Genomic DNA, 20,171 nt, shown 5'->3' with positions numbered 1-20,171 from the left:
GTTTTGTTTAACTAAAGGCCAAGAAACAAACTATGTTACAAATATTTTTAATTAAGGTTTGGGATTCTGATCGTTTAGCTTTTAAAAATTAGCCAAAGGAAACTTAATACAGTGAAGTCACCCTTGATCCTCACCCAAGAAAAAATCGAGCAATAAATAGGAACACCATAGAACTAATAGCATACTTGTTCATACTCCCATCATTCTCCTGTATTATATAACCTAGTCTTAAATTTCTTAAACAATTCGTCCCCATGCATTTAACAAGTGTTTCTTCAAACTTGGCCACTTTTAAGACAAGTGGACTTCAGTTCCCAGAATTCCCCAGCCAGCTTGCATTCTGGGAGCTGAAGTCCACGTCTTAAAAGTGGCCGAGTTTGAGGAACATTTGCATTCATATTTCGGACACAAGGCACAAATAATCCACTGCTGACGTTTTTGCTCCCCTGCATCTCTATCTTTTCCTGGGTTGGATTTCTTGAGGTTTTCCAAGAAAGGAGATGGCGTGCCGGGCTCTAATCATAGCTGATTTAAAAATTCTGGGCTCTAATCATAAATGATTTAAAAATTCTGCAAGGTCAATTCTGGCCCGAAACAAAAGCTGCCCTAAGAACGGAAACACGCGTTAAAACAATCCTACTTTTAAAAATCTCCTTTCCCTTCCTGTCCAAAGGCTTGCCTTCTTTCTTAACTGGCTACTGACGTTGTCAGTCAAACCGTTTAACCAATCATTTTCGCCTTTTCCTCCCAGTTTATTAGTCCCGCTCACCAGCCGTGACGCGCGCCCTTGAAATATAGTGATTGGCTACTGCCAACTCTCCCTCTAAGTCCCGCAAGCGAGTCGCGCAGGCGCTCTTTCTTTCTCAAGTCTCCTCTACCCGCTTGTTGGCGATATAGAAGCGCTCCTTGATTCGACGTCGACTCGGCTCGAAAGACTCTCGCCTAGAGAGCAACGCCATGTTCCGGCGGAAACTGTCGGCGCTCGACTACCACAACCCAACTGGGTTCAACTGCCGAGGTGAGGGAAGCCGTTACCAATAGGCCGCAATACGAACCCACCGTCTCATTCATGGCTGATAGCTGCTGTTGGCATTTTGATACGCATGCGCGAAGCCCTCCCTTCGCTTTCTGGATAAGAATGGTTGCGTTGACCACGCCCCTACGGCGGTTTTTTTTCTCCCCCGGCCCCTCCCCTTAAAGCTGCTTTCTCTCATGAGGCCCTCCAGGTGTATGCAACTACAGTTCCCATCACTCTTAGTTAAGCCAAGCTACGGGTATTAGTTCATATGAAGAACGGCTGTAGATTTTGGGTCTGGCTAGTCTAAAAAAAGAATTAGGGCGACATTATAGCAGTATATCAGTATTTGAGGGACTGTCACAAAGAAGAGGTGGTCAAATTATTCTCTAAAGCAGGGGTCTCCAACCTTGGCAACTTTTAAGCCTGGCGGACTTCAACTCCCAGAATTCCCCAGCCAGCTTTGCTGGCTGGGGAATTCTGGGAGTTGAAGTCCACCAGGCTTAAAGTTGCCAAGGTTGGAGACCCCTGCTCCAAAGCACCTGAGGGCAGGACAAAAAGCAATGGGTGGAATCTAATCAAGGAGAGAAGCAACCTAGAACTAAGGAGAAATTTCCTGACAGTGAGGACAATTTATCAGTGGAACCGCTTGCCTTCAGAAATCGTGGGCGCTCCATCACTGGAGGTTTTTAAAAAAAGACTGGACAGTCACTTGTCTGAGATTGTATAGAGTCTCCTGCTTGAGCAGGGGGCTGGACTAGGAGATCTCCAAGGTCCCGTCCAGCTCTATTCTATTCTATTATTATTATTCTTTGTAATCAGCCATATTTGGAGAGTACCAACTTAAGAAACGCTTTGTTAAGCGCTCACATAACCGAGAGTACAAAAGTTAGGTTTGTATGGAACATAAACATTTGGTATCTTGCCAGAGTACCAGCCTCTGGTGGAGTTGAATTTCCCAAAAGAAGGTTGAAATTAATTACTATAAACCCTGTAGTAGCAGCTCCTGAAACTACAGTGAACCCTCAGGGGAGCAATTCCACGTTTTTCCTGCAACTTCTTATGACTTCTTGGAGATCAAAAGAGAAGGAACTCACATTTGGGAACTTATGACATAGAAAACTGGAGCCGAAGTTGCTAAAGTCTTCTCTTTGAACTGGTATCACAGGCAAAATGGAGGTGGAAGAGAGATTTGATTATTATTTTTTTTGCTACTTAATTATGTTGTGATTATTTTAGAATGTAGAACAGGGGTGTTCAACCTTGGCAACCCCCAGAATTCTCCAGCCAGGTTACCAACACTGTTTCAGTATAGCTTACCAACCTCCATCTTTAAAGAAAATTATATAGAGATAGGATTCAAAATATCCTATCTCTACGGAACAATAATATGACTATATTGCATGAATTGAATTGAATAGAATAGAACAGAACAGAATATAGAATAGAATAGAAAAGAAAAGAAAATCGAATAGAGAATCGAATTGAATTGAATTGAATTGAATTCTTTATTGACCAAGTGTGATTGGACACACAAGGAGTGTCTCCGGTGGTTAAGCTCTCAGTGTACATACAAGCAATAAGTGATAAATCATGATCATAGTCAATGTAAAAATAGATTCATCATTTGTTTGCAACCCACCTCGCTGCAGTACTTCCCCATTGGCCCCCCTCCAGGCCAACTGGCAGACCTAGGTCTTCAGGCTCTTAGGGAAGGTTAGGAGGGTGGCGGCAGATCTCACGGGGGGGGGGGGGGGCAAGAAATTCCAAAGGGCTGGAGCTATGGCAGAGAAAGCTCTTTTGGACCCCGCCAGCCAGAGTTCCTTGACAGGCAGGATCTGCAGCATGCATCCTCTGCCAGCATGGGGGAGTGGCTGTCCCATCAGGGTGAGATGGTTCTTCAAGTAATCTAGACCCATGTCATCCATGCAGGGCTTTATAAGAAATAACCAAGCCTTGAATTGCACCCAGTAGCAAATCAGCAGCCAGTGCAGCTCATGGAACAGCGAAAAACCTGTCCATGTCAAATTTAGTAGAATATAATATAATCATATAAATATTTTATAAGGACATATTTTAATTTAAAGAAAAGTATTTTTTATGTGACTTGTATTTATTTGTTATTGTAGATGAAACAGAATTCAGAAACTTTATTGTTTGGCTTGAAGACCAGAAAATCAGACACTATAAAATAGAAGACAGGGGGAACTTAAGAAACATCCATAATGCCACAGAATGGTCAAAGTCCTTTGAAAAGGTAGTGTTATTTTTAAGTGCAATTTCTAAGCATGTGGATGGGATCTGTTTTACTTACAACAGCACATTAGATGCTAATTAAGTTAGACTATTTAGGACTAGAGTTGATGAAAACACAGAAAAGTAAAATTAAAGTATTTTCACTGGCTGTAGCATTTTTTTTGTACAGTTATAAAAGTTGGACATACTAAATTGGTTTCTACAACTACATTGTCAGTTGTAATATAGGTCTAGTGATAAGAAAAACCTATTTGCCCTGATACTGCCTACAATAATCCAGATAATTACATACTATTTGCTCAATATATGATGCATTATATTTTCTTCCAACAATTTGTAGCCTTCTACATTGCTGATTTTAAATTGGAATATTTTGGAGTCCAGGAATCTTCTCTAAGTAAATTAATAATGTTTGTGCCTTAGAATTAAAGAAAAGTTTTAATAGAGTAAATTATGTTAACATAATATAAGTCAGAGCCATTGTACATTACTTTCTAAAAATCTTGAAAGAAAGAAAGCCTCAATTTGCATTCCATCAGCTTCTCACAATTACAGTTTTCTTCCTGTGTTCATACACCTCTCTTGTTATAGGAAGATATTTAATTTTGTTGTTTCACTTACATCTTTGTTTATTCTATAGGATAGATCAGTAAAAATTGTTTTCAGCATTAAGGCTAAAAAAGGTCAACTAAAAATCATTAGCTCTACAGAAGAAACCCAGTTTATATTTTTCTGCCATCCAATATTTCCTTTTAATCTGTTTTGGAAGGAGACCACCAAATAGTGGGTATAAATTGTAAAAATCCATTGTGAAGTAAAAAATGTGTGAGAGGGACCAATTAAGAGTTCACTGTGCTAAAAATTAATTTGGAGTTAGAATTGGGAAAGATTTTGGAGGCACAGCAGTAATGAAAAAAATATTGTAGCAGAATTAGAATATAAACAATTAAAAGTTAAAAATAAGTATACTGCTTTGCTCCATGGCACTGTGAACATTTGGAACTGTGTTCAGGGTCTTATTACCCAATGAAGCACACTTCATAGCTAAGAAAACGTTAGATGAAAGGAAAGAACTGGTCCTATTCATACAGCCATGCCTTTTTAATATTATGATTGTGGCATAAATAAGATCACAAGGAAGTGTTTTCCAAGCTATTTCATAATAGTTGGAAGTAACCTTTATCTATCAATAATAGAAATAGCTGCTCTTGACACAAAAAGTGCTGAAATGTCTCAGATCAAGCATGACAGCAACAAGTTTTTTTTTTTTCCTGGAAGATTCTTTAATGCTGAATTCATAATCCAGTGCCAGATGTCTGTTAAGCTGTTCACCCAAGTGAAACCTATAGCTTTTAAGCTTTTTGTTGCTAATTGAAATGTTTGATTTAAAATTGCTTTTTTTAACAGTACCTTAAAGATGTGAATTGTCCTTTCACTATACAAGAACGGCAAGAAGCCATTGATTGGCTTTTGGGATTGGCAGTTAGGCTTGAGTATGGAGACAATGGTATGCTGGATTTTTTAATCTTATCTTGCCTAAAATGTGATAGATTATTCTTTAATTTAAAATTGCAGTTGTATTTTTAAAAGTGAGTAAGAAAGAGATTTGCAGTTACACTTCAATTAATTTCTTTATTTTACACATGCTCTAATTTTAAGTACCTTAAAAACTAGAAGCATGTATAATTAACATACATAGTAGGAAAATCTTTATTGACCTGGTTAATTCAAAGTTTGACTCCAGTATGACTTAACTGACATCTGAATGTAGCTGCTTTACTTCAAAGCATTAACCCAGGGGTGTCAAACTGGTGGGCCAGATGGCCAGGCCACGCCCACCCCAGCTCCACAAAAGGAGAAAACGTAACATGACGGCAACGTGACACAGCAAGTTTGACACCTGTGCATTAACCCAATCGACCTTTTACAGTTGAAATGAGGCTGACTATGAAAATGCAATTAAGACCAAATGCACTAATGCAAGGATTTGTCCTTGAAATAGAAACAGATGAATTTAGTTACTAGCTTTCAGATACTAACGGTTTAATGTGCTAAAGCAGTGTTTTTCCACCTGGGTGACTTAAAGATGTATGGATGTCAATTCCCAGAATTCCCTAGCCATTAATGTTCACACATTTTAAAGTTGCTCAGACTGGAAAACACCTACAGTCAGGCATTTTGGAAAATCTAATCTGCCATTTCGCTGCAGAAAGGTTGGATTGGGGAATGCTTAATCCTGCCTCACTCATTTCTCTGCAGCTCTTTCCCCATCAGCTCTCCCCTCCCCTCCCTTGGGCAGAGGACAGACAGCTAACTAATAAATTGTAAAAGATAGATTAACAATTTCATTTCATATCTTTACTTTTTTATTTTAAACAACTTATCCACCAATTTGCAATTACTTTGCAGATACTGTGAACCAGTTTTCTATTAAAGCTACAGTTTTGGCCTTTGATTTTTTTTTTTTAATTTGGACAGCTTGTTTAGTCTTCATTGTTTTTTAAAAAAGGTTGTTTGCTGTCATGAACATGATGATAGATGCTACTTAGAATTCATTATTAGTAGCAATTAACAAGCATCTACAATGGAATTTTTGAACAATGTAGACAGCTGCTGCTGTTATGCACATGCTGTTCTTGGGAATTAGAAGAATAGTATAAGGCTTATTTCCTTTGCTTTCTTTAATTTTGAGCTTGTTCTTTGTATTGTGACCTATTCAGTGAACTGGCTTTTCTTTTAACAGCTGACAAATATAAGGACCCTACACCAGAAGGGGCTAAAAATACAGATAATGCAGCCAAAAATACAGAACCCCTGATAAACCTGGATGGTGAGTAAAGACGCGGCTTAATTTTTTCTCAGTGTGAAATGTGCATTTTTAAAAAATCAACCTCTACCTATGTCCTTTTTTTTCAGTGAATAATCCTGATTTTAAAGCTGGCGTGATGGCTTTGGCAAATCTTCTTCAGATCCAACGTCATGATGACTATTTGGTTATGCTTAAGGTTAGCTTATTAATGAGTTATTCCACTAGCTTTCATTTAAATTCTTCTTTAAAAATGATTTGTGTAAACTTGCTGAATGTTCCCTTCTCCATCACTTTTAGTATTTATTTGACACCCATGAAAAATTTGAGGTGGACAACGTAGCATAAGAAAGAGACTCATAAGCCTCTAGATGCTGCCTTGAAACCTAATACCCTTCTGAAATATCTACTGTTGAGAATGTGTGTTTTTAGAAGTTTCTCCTTTTCCAGAATCTTTTCTTTTTAGTTGTGTTTTCTGTATTTAACCTAAGCACATGTTTCAGTAACAGGATGGTCATTTTTTACTTGTTAGCTGTATCTAAGACTATATTCATAGTGTTCTTCATTACTCTTTTTTAATCCAGTTTCTGGGAAAAAAGTGTAGCTTTTTATAGAAGAAAAACTACAAACTATAAGAGCAACTCAGTTGAAGGACAGTTTCAGAAGACTCTCAATGATATCTTCTTTAGAAGGAAAAAACTAATGCATCTAGAGTCTAAGACTAAGTAAATACACATAGTTTGAATTTCAGGCCTAGAGTTGTGTACTTTTGCCAGTCCCTGCTTTGGTTAAATTTATTCCTGCTTGTTGATTCATTTTAGTTAATGATTTGGCTGATCACATTCAATACAGGTTTCACAGTGTCTTCAGTTAAGAATGGTGGGCCTTTGCAACATGGTCTCTTTGTTATGCAGGATACAATTGTAGGGCTTTGAAGTATCTTTCACAGCTTCAATACTAGAATGTTGACTATTCCTACTCTACTAATATGTCTGTAATGATTCATCTATCTCTTTGGAATGGGGTTGATGGTCAAGAGTATTAGCTAGTGAGCCCGCAGTATAACAGACACAGTGATGATCAAAAGTAATAACTCCCAGCACGTTCTTCAAGCACTATAGAGTTGTTGTTCAAGCACTATACAGAAAAAGCAGATAGAGAAACATTAAATATGTCCCTACTAGATGTTTTTATACCTCTTTCCCTACAGCATTAAAAAGAGTTCCTATATATACTGTAGGTGCAGCTACATCTGTTGTTAAGCATGTGTTTACATTTGTTCAATGGGATTTTTTATTACCTCCCTCCAGTATGCATGTTCTGCAATAGCAATAGCACTTACCATATTTTTCAGTGTATAAGATGCCCATCACCACTGCCGCCCATCGCTGCCTCCATGCAACCCGTTTTCGGACTCCGCATGACCCATTTTCGGCCAGTTCCAGGCAGCAGGGATCATCGCTGTCTATCCCCACCATCTGGAATGGGCCAAAAATGGGGGGCTTGGAGGCTGAAAACGGGGTGCCCAGAAGCAAAAAACCAGGCACCCAGAGGCCAAAATTGGGGTGCCTGGAGGCCGAAAATGGGGCACGTGGAGGCGGCAATAGGCGGTGGCGATCCCTGCAGTCTGGAACAGCTGATGGGGTATTCTAGGAGGCCAATCAGATGTGTTGAAGCTGACCAGGCTGTTGCTATTTGCTGCAAGGAGGCAAATTGCTGGGAAGCAGAGGCTAAAGGGTGGGGGCTGGCAGGTGGTCGGGGCTTTGGCAACATTCACTCTATAAGATGCACAGACATTTCCACCCACTTTTGGGGTGGGGGAAGTGCGTCTTATACACAAAAAATATGGTATATCATTGGACGTAACCCACACATAGCACTTAGATCCAAGGTGCATTTCTATATGAAGTCTTACGTAACATTAAATGTTGAACTACAGTAAAAAACAAGCCACCCCAAACAGAGAGCTGCACTCAAATGTGAATATACACATTGCCAACTCAGTTTCCACTTGATCTTAATATCGTACTTCTGCTTCTTCCATCCCGCCCTCTGCTTAATTCTAGTTCATAAACTGCTTGAAGTTAGAAATGACTGTGTTTTCCTATGTAAAACGCTCTATAGCAATATGTATGATTGCAGTGCTGTATAATTTGCGTATGTCACACTAGCATTTATAAGCACACAAGTACATCTACTTTTTTCCCATTTCTCAGGCAATTCGCATTTTGGTTCAAGAACGCTTAAGTCAGGATGCTGTTGCAAAAGCAAATCAGTCAAAAGAGGTATTTTATATTTTAAATGTAAGAAATTATGGTTCATTTCATATCTTTAAGCAGGATGCTGATGGCTGCAAATCCTAAGGCTGTATATAGCTTTGGAGGAATGTTTTGATTCAGCAAAGGTTCAAACAAAGCATCCTTTCAAAAAAATTTCAAAATGCACTTCCCCTTCCTCATTCTACAGCAAAGCAAATCATGTCTGTACTGCATGCAAGATACATTGTATCTCATCAAGGTAAAGAATAGCTGCTTTATACTAGCCCCTACTAAATTTTTTTACAAGGATCAGTATAGATTAAAAATGGCAACTGTCCACACAAGCACATAGGAAAGCTATGGAGTAAAATACTTTTGCAGAGGTAAACTCGGCATTTGCTTAAACCCAAGTCTCCTTGTTTTAGAGCAGGGGTCCCCAACCTGTGGGCCGTGGCCTTAATCGCCACTGGGCTGCGTGAGTGGCTGGCCGGTGTGTTCACGTCTGCATGCATGCACAGTCCCTTGTGTGAGCCTCATTACAGGAGCTTGTGGCCCCTCACACGAGCTTTGTTGCAGATGCTCACGGCCCCATTCACATGAGCCTCATTATGGGCGGTCACGGCCCCTTTGCACAAGCTCCGTTGCAGGCAGTCAAAGCCCCTCACACAAACATCACCATGAATATCACGGGTACACACACAAATGTGCACCTGCGCCTGCCCCTTCCACAAAATCATTCCCTATTTTTCCCCTCCCCCCAACTCCAGGCCACCAATTGGGAAAGATTGGGGAACACTGTTTTAGAGAATGTCTAATAAAAGATCCTTGAGTCCGGGTATATCTGAAGTAATCTGTTTTAGCCATTCAAACATTTGCTTAAGTGTATAAAAGATACAATCCTACAAAACTGTTTAGCTTCAGTGTGGTAACCAAACACAAACATTTCCTAAATAATCTATTCAGAAGCCTGGTAAGAATTGAGATTTGTATTCATTAATGGCAAATGAGAAGCTTCTCAAAATTGAAGTAGAGAGTTCAGAATGAGCCATATTTCTTTGTTTTCTCAATCTGAGAGCAACTGCTAATGTAATCACTGAACATTAGATAATTCGATGTTAAGTCCTTCCGGTCTGTGTAGTGTCCACACTGCTCTTAACATCTTTTTAATGTTTCCCTTTAGCAACTTGTTGTGTTTAAGGGTTCTCTTGCCCTTCTCTTAAGGATATTAGACAAATATTCCTCCTGGATCATAACAGCAACCAGCATTATAAACTTGAATCGCCAAGTTAGCCAACAGGAATTTTATTTGCCGAATAAATGGTATTTGGTTTTAATAAGGAATGTGTGAGTTTATTGTTTGTAATGCATAATTAAATGTTACTTTGTAAATTTTTACCTAGTTATTTTGTCTGTTAGCTTGTAGTCAACATTACTATCATCGTTACCATTTCAGTGACAATCTATAATGAATTCTCAGTAGACTCCTGTTTAGATAGATTTTAAATCTGGTCTGTAGATTTTTACAAAGTACAAAAAGAAGTGGCTAGCTGAAAAAAAAACATCTGTTTGATACCCAAAAACCAGGTTATAGGAAGATCATTTGGGCCATTGATCCACATGGATAATTTTATATGTTCATTTAATTGAGTGATGAAAGCAAATTATTTATGAAACAGCTTTTTTGTGGAACATTTTTTTTAAAAAAAATTCTATGGATTTTATTTTGAATTTCTTAACATCTGAAGCTGTCCTGCCCACAGTATGTAGTTGGTATTGTTCAACTAAAGTTTTTGCAGGTATGGACAGGAAAATCCATACACTTGATGATGCAGGCACTTGGTAATTAGGAATGTTCTTTTGAAAGACATAATTTAAGCACAGCAAATTACTTTCAGCCTAGATAATTACTGCAAAATTAGTAGGACGTGCCAGATTCAAATTATACAAAGTAATTTGTTTTCCACTTGTGCATAACATTTTGTTTCAGTGATGAGTTTCCTGTCTCTTTCTTTTAAGGGTTTGCCTGTCACCTTAGATAAACATATTCTTGGCTTTGACACTGGAGGTAAGTGATCCTCTCCTTGCTTTCTCTCAAAGCTTCTTCCTCAGGCCTTTCAGCCTGATCCCATTTACCATTTAATTTGTTCAGGACAATCCCTTCTTTTCTTCATGATTGTGCTTCTTTAGCAGGATGAGTGTTCCTTATGTGCAGAGGAAAATAGGTTTTATTTTTAGAAAAATGTGCACATTTGCCAGCAAGAGTAAGGAATATTTATTATGTCAGAAACTGTACCACATTTGCCTTTCAATTTACTGTGAACAATGTATTTATTCTAATGACTAATATACTATAATTTAGTCCGGCACTTCCCCATGAATTTTCATCATAATTATACTTCACTGGTGGGGAAGCGATGACTCAGCGATTAAAGATGCTGAGCTTGTCAGCTGGCTGCCCAGGTTCAAGACCCGACATGACGAGGTGAGCTCCCATTCTTGCTCCAGCTCCTGCCCACCTAGCAATTTGAAAGCATGCAAATGTGAGTAGATAAACAGGTACCACTTTGGTGGGAAGGTAACAGTGTTCCATGGCATAATCATATAGTCATATTGGCCACATGACCACAGAAGTGTTCTCTGACCATACTGGCTCCCTTGGCTAAAATCAGAGATGATCATCACCCCCTAGAAGTGGACAAGACTGGACAGGGAAACTTTACCGTTTATACTTTACTGAGTACTGCCAATAGGGAAAGAGATTTGTTTTCAAGGCCTTTTTAAACATAAAGTTAATTCTCAATTTATGAGAAACAGCATTCCAAAGAATTGGGTAACAATAAAGAAGGCAAGCCTATGGCAGCTGTAGGCAAACTGCAGGGACCTAATATACAGTGGGGCAAAAAAGTATTTAGTCAGCCACCAATTGTGCAAGTTCTCCCACTTAAAAAGATGAGGGAGGCCTGTAATTGTCATCATAGGTAGACCTCAACTATGAGAGACAAAATGAGAAAACAAATCCAGACAATCACATTGTCTGATTTGGAAATAATTTATTTGAAAATTATGGTGGAAAATAAGTATTTGGTCACCTACAAACAAGCAAGATTTCTGGCTCTCACAGACCTGTAACTTCTTCTTTAAGAGGCTCCTCTGTCCTCCACTCATTACCTGTATTAATGGCACCTGTTTGAACTTGTTATCAGAATAAAAGACACCTGTCCACAACCTCAAACAGTCACACTCCAAACTCCACTATGGTGAAGACCAAAGAGCTGTCAAAGGACACCAGAAACAAAATTGTAGACCTGCACCAGGCTGGGAAGACTGAATTTGCAATAGGCAAGCAGCTTGGTGTGAAGAAATCAACTGTGGGAGCAATAATTAGAAAATGGAAGACATACAAGACCACTGATAATGTCCCTCGATCTGAGGCTCGACGCAAGATCTCACCCCGCGGGGTCAAAATGATCACAAGAACGGTGAGCAAAAATCCCAGAACCACACGGGGGGACCTAGTGAATGACCTGCAGAGAACTGGAACCAACGTAACAAAGGCTACCATCAGTAACACACTACGCCGCCAGGGACTCAGATCCTGCAGTGCCAGACATGAACCCCTGCTTAAGCCAGTACATGTCCGGGCCCGTCTGAAGTTTGCTAGAGAGCATTTGGATGATCCAGAAGAGGATTGGGAGAATGTCATATGGTCAGATGAAACCAAAGTAGAACTGTTTGGTAGAAACACAACTCGTCATGTTTGGAGGAGAGAGAATGCTGAGTTGCATCCAAAGAACACCATACCTACTATGAAGCATGGGGGTGGCAACATCATGCTTTGGGGCTGTTTCTCTGCAAAGGGACCAGGATGACTGATCCGTGTACAGGAAAGAATGAATGGGGCCATGTATCGTGAGATTTTGAGTGCAAACCTCCTTCCATCAGCAAGGGCATTGAAGAGGAAACGTGACTGGGTCTTTCAGCATGACAATGATCCCAAACACACCACCCGGGCAACGAAGGAGTGGCTTCGTAAGAAGCATTTCAAGGTCCTGGAGTGGCCTAGCCAGTCTCCAGATCTCAACCCCATAGAAAACCTTTGGAGGGAGTTGAAAGTCTGTGTTGCCCAGCGACAGCCCCAAAACATCACTGCTCTGAAGGAGATCTGCATGGAGGAATGGGCCAACATACCAGCAACAGTGTGTGCCAATCTTGTGAAGACTTACAGAAAATGTTTGACCTCTGTCATTGCTAACAAAGGATATATAACAAAGTATAAATTTAATAAATAAAATAAATATTGAAATGAACTTTTTATATTGACCAAATACTTATTTTCCACCATAATTTGCAAATAAATTCTTTCCAAATCAGACAATGTGATTGTCTGGATTTGTTTTCTCATTTTGTCTCTCATAGTTGAGGTCTACCTATGATGACAATTACAGGCCTCTCTCATCTTTTTAAGTGGGAGAACTTGCAAAATTGGTGGCTGACTAAATACTTTTTTGCCCCGCTGTATGTGTCATCACCTTAAAATTAAGGATATTTCATATCCCCATGGCAGGAGTGGGAAATCTATATGTTCTATGTAATCTTCAAGTCTTGTGGGGGGGGGGGGGTTGTATTTTTTTTTAATTCCTCCATGACCTCACAGCATCAAAAATTATCTCAAAACTGCTGAATAATAGTAGCAAAATTAATCACATTTAATTAAGTAAATGTAAATTAAAGACACAATAGGTTTAAAACATCTATAAAAGGATGCTTATTACAAAGGGTTGTAGAGGAATTGACTCAGGTCCATATTTTAGATCCATTACTTAAGAGAGTTTTGAACTGAACTCTGTTTGCCTTTTCTTACCTTCCTCTCCAGATGCTGTCCTCAATGAAGCTGCTCAGATCCTCCGACTATTGCACATAGAAGAGCTCCGTGAGTTACAGACCAAGATAAATGAAGCCATTGTAGCCGTTCAAGCAATTATTGCGGATCCAAAAACTGATCATAGACTTGGCAAAGTCGGGAGATGAACAAAATTAAAAAAGCTTTTGGCTCTCCTGTTGCTGGCATGCAGTTAAGGGACTCCTCCAGATCTAGCATGCAATTCCAAAAGGATACAATTCCCATGTTTGGAAAGAAACCAGGGCAACTGCCAGCACGTCCACTAAATATGTTTCTTTACATAAATAAAGCTTGGATTACACCTCCTGTAATGGGAGGTTGTCAAGTACAGCAGTGGCCATTTTCTCATCTTTTGAGTTTATTTATTCATAAGACATTGCACATGGGTAGAGTTTGTTTCTATGTGCTTTTTGGAGTGAGGGTGAGATTGTGTGTGTGTGTGGTTTTTTTTTTAGTTAACCAGATTGAGGTACAGTTCCTATCCTATGAATCTGAAGTGTTTTACCTGCACCTCCTCAGTTCAGTGGTTTACGATTAGGAAAAGTGTTCCTGGCAGATTGTCAAATACAAAACTCAAGTGGCCTCATAAAAAAGTCAGCCTTTTTATTGAATTCATGGAATAGCCTATAAAACATTAGCAGTTACTGTCAGATATTAACACACACGCAAACACACTTTTCTCTCATGCAGTCCCAGAATATGAAGAGTGGAAGGTAAATCTGAAACATTTCAGCATATTCTTACATAAATCTTAAAAAGTCATGCACCAAGTCAAGAAGCAACAAGAGGTGGCAGAACATTAAATTTTCTAAATATCTTTTAGCAATTTTGCATGGCTCCTAAGAGCAGGCAAAGATACTCATTTTTTTCCATTCTGCTTCATATAGTGTTTCCAGAAGTCATTCTAGACGGTTCCCTGTTTGAGCTAAGATGGTTTATCCCCCACCCCATTCCACTTTTTAAAAGTTTTTTTTCCCCAGTAAAATAGTAATGGAGTAAGGCTATATTTATATGGTCATATTTCTTTTACAATGTTGCTCCAATCACCAGAAGAATATATATCCCTGTCATAGCACCATTTCTTTTTGGCAATATATAAAATTGTTTTCATTGTGAAAAAAAATACAGTAGTAAGGATTTGAGGTATAACTTAAAAATACTAGATAATTTTCTTCTAAGTTAAACCACTTAATTCCCTCCAGTACATATTAGCGGTCCCGATACAGCCGGAGGGGACTTTTGCATGGTGTGCAATAATGATAGGAAGTGGAACTCTTCTTCCAGCTGCCTTAGTGGAATTTATTTCCTCTCCTTCCCTCCACTTAATAGCTTATTTTCTTCCTGCAAAAATAAATAAAAATAAAAGTGATTCCATAAGGGATGCTGCGGGCTGACAATGATGGATCATAATATGCGACCAATAACCAATAGTGCAGTTTTGCCATTTCCTATTTCATTGATGGCTATCCTTTTCCAGACCAAGTGCCCAAAGCGTGAGTGTGCGTGCCCGAACCCCCAAAGTGCAATGTGCAGGCCCGCCGCACATGCCCTGCCCCTGTGCATATGGGTGGCCCTGCCGCCCACACCCCTCCCCCACATGCGCAGCAGAGACCCGAAGACCAGCTGGCCGGGGGGAGGCATGCGTGCATGCTTGGCAGAGCTGAACAGGGGTGACAGCTCACATGCCCACAGAGGGCACTGCGTGCCACAGGTTCACCATCACGGTCCTATTTGATCTGTGAGCTTCCTTGTGCAGAGACTGCAAAACAATTGTTGGGGTCTATAGGCACCAGGATCTCATCAAGGCTAGAAGGGAACAATTTGCTAGACTGGCACTAAGAAGCGGCAGCAACAAGTGGCAAAAGAAGCCCAGGGAGCCCATGAATGATAAACGCTACAGATAGTCCTCGACTTAACAACCATACATTTAATGATTCAAATGTATTTAAAATTGTGTTTAAAGTTTAGATGCTTGGCAACTGGTTCATATTTATGGCATTTATGGGGTCATGTGATCACCTTTTGTGATCTGACAAGCAAAATCAATGGGAAAGCGCAATTCACTTAACCATTTTACTAACGCAGAGAATCATTTACCCTCTGTGGCAAGAAAGGTTATAAAATGGGGCAGAATTGACTTAACAACTGCCTTGCTTAGCAATAAAAAATTGGGCTCAATTGTGGTTGTAAGTTGAGGACTACCTGTATTCTTTCTCAGCAGCTGTGTCCCACTTGGAGCAGATCAGGACTGGCATAAAATCAGAAGAAAAATAGCAAGCCTTGTGTTCTAATCCATCTTTTGTCTAGTCCATCATCTTTTGTCAAACCTGTCAGGTGAATTATAGACTTAAGAGATTCAGAATAATTCTCCAGTTTTAAGTGGGCCTCCTATAAAATAATCAGAGCACTAAAACAGCTTTTTGACATGTATTTATGAATGTTCTCCTTTTGCTATGATTGTGCCAAATGTTTAAACAGTTCGAGGAGAAGAGGTTTGTTTTCACAGATTTAACTGACAGATATAAAGCATTCAGACTTCCATCCTTTTCAATTGTATGACTGCCATTTTCTCCATTACAATGTAATCGTGGCCAGTCAGGGATCAAGGGAATTAGAGCATCCTACACATGGCTGTTTAGGAGGCCATTTTGATTACTCCAATGCCTTCTAGACTGCAGGGAGGGAATGTCTATTACCAAGGCAACTAAGACATGGTTTTCGTATTCTATGTTAGCTCAAACCATTGCAGATCAGCAAGATAAATGCAGGGTTGTTTCCTATAATGTTAATGATTCTGATGCACTCCTGAAAAGAAATTCCATGAGCAAAGATGAGGGACTATTTCTCCTGCTCCCTCCACCCTCCTCCCCTTAAATCCTGCCCCAACATTTACAGTTAATTCCTAATTTTTACCTCCTGGACAGTATGGATGAACTACGGTTATTCCATAGAGATGTGTCCGCTGATCTGGAAGATACTCGCCCGTAAAAGCACCATTGTCTTTGTTCACAGCTATAACACCATCCCTGTTGAGAGAAATTGAATGGCACGTGAGGTTTGTGTCAAAGCTTAGCAGAGTCAGACCTGTTTAATATTTGCAGAGGACAGCATCAGGGATTCCAAAGGCAGGAGTCCAGTTTGGAAAATTGAAAAAAAAGCCTAGATGAAGGCGAATAAATCATATTGTTGTCAAGAAAGCTACATACCCTATCAGGTCACCAGGAAATCAATTTCATTTGAGGGAGGGTTTTTTTTTCCTTTTTACCAACCTGCATTGTATTAAAGAAATGTGGCAGTTGCCCAAATCAGAACAAGTAGATCGAATCCAAATCTAAATCTAATCCTTTGCAGATTGTTAGATATTCTTAATTATGAGGGATACAGTAATAAATGTAATAGTGTACACAGTGGTGAAATGTAAAATTTGTTACTACCGGTTCTGTGGGCGTGGCTTGATGGGGGGGTAATGTGACTGAGTGGGCGTGGCCAACTTTTATTTTTCTCTTTTAAAACCATTTTTTCTACAACCTCTTCACCTGAAGAAGTTGTTAAAAAATGCTTTTAAAAGCCTCTGATGATCCCAGCTGAGTTGCCTGATCGTCAGAGGCTTTTTTTCTTTTAAAAACATTTTTTCTACAACCTCTTCAGCCGAAGAGGTTGTAAGAAAAATGCTTTTAAAAGCCTCTGACGATCCCAGCTGAGCCGCGCAATCATCAGAGGCTTTTTAAAAAAACTTTTAAAAGCATTTTTGCGGCCAAAGAGGTTGTAGAAAAAATGCTTTAAAAATTTTTTTTTAAAGCCTCTGATGATCGCGCTGCTCAGCTGGGCATGGGGGGGGGCAGGGATTTTTGCTACCAGTTCTCCGAAACACCCACCGCCATCGCTACCGGATTGGGCGATCCAGTCCAAACCGGATCACCCCTGAGTGTACACTTTCTTCCAACTTTGCCCCATAAGCAGAATTCTAATATAGAAAGTATGAAGGGGTATAATTGCCATATGGTTATAATTTTATGAGGTTTCTTTTTCTCATAGAGCCAATAAGCAAAAGCATGAGGTCATTTGTTCCAACTACCTCACCCTCTATATTTTGTAGGTTTCTTGCCACCCAACCTCTTTGATACCCGGGACCAGTTTCAGGGAAAACAATTTTTTCACAGACCGGCAGTGATGCGGGGGATGGTTTCATGCACTATATCTATATCCCACACATGCACAGATGAAGCTTTGCTCACTTGCGTGGCCTGGTTCCTAACAGGCCAGAGACCAATACCCGTCTGCGGACCAGGGTTTGGGATCCCTGCCTGATAGATAGATTAGATAGATTAGATAGATGAGAGATAGAGAGGGAGGGAGGGAGGGAGGGAGGGAGGGAGGGAGAGAGAGGAGAGAGAGAGGATAAATAGATATGATAGATTAGATAGATAGATAGATAGATGATAGATAGATAGATAGATAGATAGATAGATAGATAGATAGATTGATAGATGATAGATCGATAGAGACAGACAGACAGACAGACAGATAGACATAGATAGATGATAGTTGGAAGATAGATAGACAGACAGTAGGTAGGTAGGTAGGTAGATATACAATATATTATGATATATTCATTTTTACATCAATCATAAAATAAAGATGTCAGGGAGAGAAAGCCAATTGTTTCTATCACCCCATCCTTACCACCAAATTGAAATCTCTCCTTCCACAAAAGAAGCGAAGCCAAAATCCTAACCTACAATTTTGCAAATTTCTTCAGTAGGGTTACCTCAATTCTCTTTGTCATGGCAGGACTACATTTTAAGGAACTGCTCCTCAAATATTTTCTATATACCTATGTTTTCTTGGGAAAGCCCACTTTGTATGAATTTTTCTACTCTGAATATATTGCCCTCATAAGAAAGATATCACACATTTATTTAAAGGAGTGGATTTCTAGATTTGTTATTTAATTCAAACCTTTAGACTTTGAGGAGATCATACCTTCTCCAATCTGTATGATAGAAGTGATTGACATAGCCGACGATGCTGAAGGGATAGTTGAGGTTATTCTGAATGACCCGCCTTCCTGTTCCATTGGGTGATACACACTCCAGCTTCTTGGTTCCTTTTCAAACAAAGAGACTTAGATCAGGAATCAAATTCTTTCTCCATGTTTTTCTTGCTCAAATGGATAATTGCAACTGCATCATCTTGATCATAGAATTCAATTTATTATGTGTGTTGTTGTTGTTGTTGAAGAATCTCCAGAATGTCAAAAGACTTATCCCTATGGGAGAGGTCATTTGATGCATTTTTGGGTACTGATGGCAGAGCAACCTTATGAGATTGAGGGTTGCCAATGGTCACCAATATCATCCTTTCCTAGAAGATGTGCTAGGAAGCAATCCTTTTCTCACAAACAGAATGCTCATTCCCACATTAAAATTGATGATGGCAGTATCCAATGTAAGGCCAGCCCTTTGCATGCTACATATTAATATTATGGTTTAAGAATCCCAGGATGGCTTCTAAGGTTCTATTACTTCAATTAGAAAGGCATCATGGTTGGCAAAGGCTTTTTGGTACACTTTTGGCAAGCACTGCATATTGATCAGAACAGCTTGATCTTTTCAGAGAAAAGTATAACAACCTTTACACTTATGTAGGCAGATTCTTATCTGTTTTAATTAAGATTTGCATCCAGGCAGCATCAGTATGATTGCTGATCATGGGTACACAATCCAGCATAGATCTGATTTTGAAGCTATTCCAAGTTGTATAAACATAGATTGACAAAACTTTGATTCCAATTCAAAGTATTGAAAATAATAGAATAATGTTGATACTCCTTTCAATTTCTGATGCCAATATAGAGGGAGCTTTTCAGTCACATCATTATATGTAGGTTCACACAACTACATTACACAAAGGTAAAATAAGTGATTACATTATGTATCCAGATAAAGGATCCCAGCCATTGATTTACAAAGTTCTGAACCATGATTAAACCGACATATAGTTGTTTGGTCTTACAGTTGAATAAACATTCATTTTGATAATACAGATTTAGTACATCTTACTTCAGCTCAATTGGGAGTTAATATTTTAAAAAAGCAAAGTGTAAATTTGGGTTCTTCAATCTAACTACAGGATGATGGTGATTATAATTCTACAAACTAGGAAATGTGAATAACTCTGTGCATATGACTTTATGTTAATCTCTAAATACCTTGGGTAAAACTGGAACATGTGAGATGCAATTGTTTTGACTAGGAATGTCCAAAGAAATTTCCCATTTAGTGTTTCACACATGCACACTCCCTCTAGTGTTTGATCTCAAGCCCACTTTTTATTCAGCTTCATTCTCCTGTACAAACTAAGGCATTAGGCAAAGTGCTCCTTTGCATCTTGTCTTCCCGAAGAACACAAGTCCTTCACTCCGAAAACAAGGGAAGAAGCTTACACACAAAGCCTGTAAGAGAAAAGCCCTCCAAAGCTCCTTTTTGTCTGTACACTGGAGAAGACAAGGTTAAAGGACCAGGCAAAAGAAGAGCCTGGGCCCTTGGGCTCATGCCTGATTCAAAATATGGTCCACCATTTCCATACAGCCATTGATTAGCCTTCAATGGGATATATTTTTTTAACTAAAATAAGAAGTGGGATACTTTATGCAGAAATCCCATTCCTTTCTCCCAAGAAAATCCATGTTACCTGCATCTGCCCAACAAATCAGTTTTGAAAAATGATCAAAGGTCAACCCATTCGGCAGCCCAATGTCTTGGTTGACCAAAATCCGTCTGTTTTCTCCAGTCACTGTTGATGTCTCAATTTTGGGAGCTTCACGATTCCAGTCTGTCCAATAAAGATTCCTAAAAGGCAACCAAGATTGGCCATGCTTTAAAAGCAGTTAAGCAAAAGGAGAAGAGAGAAAAACCATGTGGAGTCTGACAACTA

The 20,171-nt window shown here is 39.4% G+C and overlaps 2 protein-coding genes across 2 annotated transcripts in view; one reads left to right on the top strand and one right to left on the bottom strand.

The window, feature by feature from the left end:
- Window positions 1-770: 770 nt before the first annotated feature.
- On the top strand, window positions 771-13,563 carry RTRAF (RNA transcription, translation and transport factor). The gene is made up of 8 exons (XM_034433390.3): window positions 771-1,018; window positions 3,145-3,272; window positions 4,679-4,778; window positions 6,015-6,101; window positions 6,188-6,276; window positions 8,294-8,362; window positions 10,352-10,400; window positions 13,209-13,563. The coding sequence occupies exons 1-8, from the start codon at window positions 958-960 to the stop codon at window positions 13,361-13,363; spliced, it is 738 nt and encodes a 245-aa protein (XP_034289281.1). The 5' UTR covers window positions 771-957; the 3' UTR covers window positions 13,364-13,563.
- A 260-nt stretch (window positions 13,564-13,823) lies between these two features.
- Window positions 13,824-20,171, bottom strand: part of NID2 (nidogen 2) — a 71,518-nt gene continuing 65,170 nt past the window's right edge. The window contains exons 18-21 of the mRNA XM_034433389.3: window positions 19,929-20,086; window positions 18,219-18,342; window positions 16,149-16,261; window positions 13,824-14,576 (exon numbers count right to left, since the gene is read on the bottom strand). Coding sequence (XP_034289280.2) covers window positions 14,566-14,576; window positions 16,149-16,261; window positions 18,219-18,342; window positions 19,929-20,086 — 406 coding nt within the window. The 3' untranslated portion in view covers window positions 13,824-14,565. The remainder of the gene's footprint in view (window positions 14,577-16,148; window positions 16,262-18,218; window positions 18,343-19,928; window positions 20,087-20,171) is intronic.

This window comes from Pantherophis guttatus, chromosome 1, assembly GCF_059756535.1.
Source record: "Pantherophis guttatus breed Tessera chromosome 1, ASM5975653v1, whole genome shotgun sequence".
Taxonomy (NCBI): domain Eukaryota; kingdom Metazoa; phylum Chordata; class Lepidosauria; order Squamata; family Colubridae; genus Pantherophis; species Pantherophis guttatus.
Note: the sequence above shows the minus strand (reverse complement) of the source record. Positions and strands in the feature narration are given on the sequence as shown.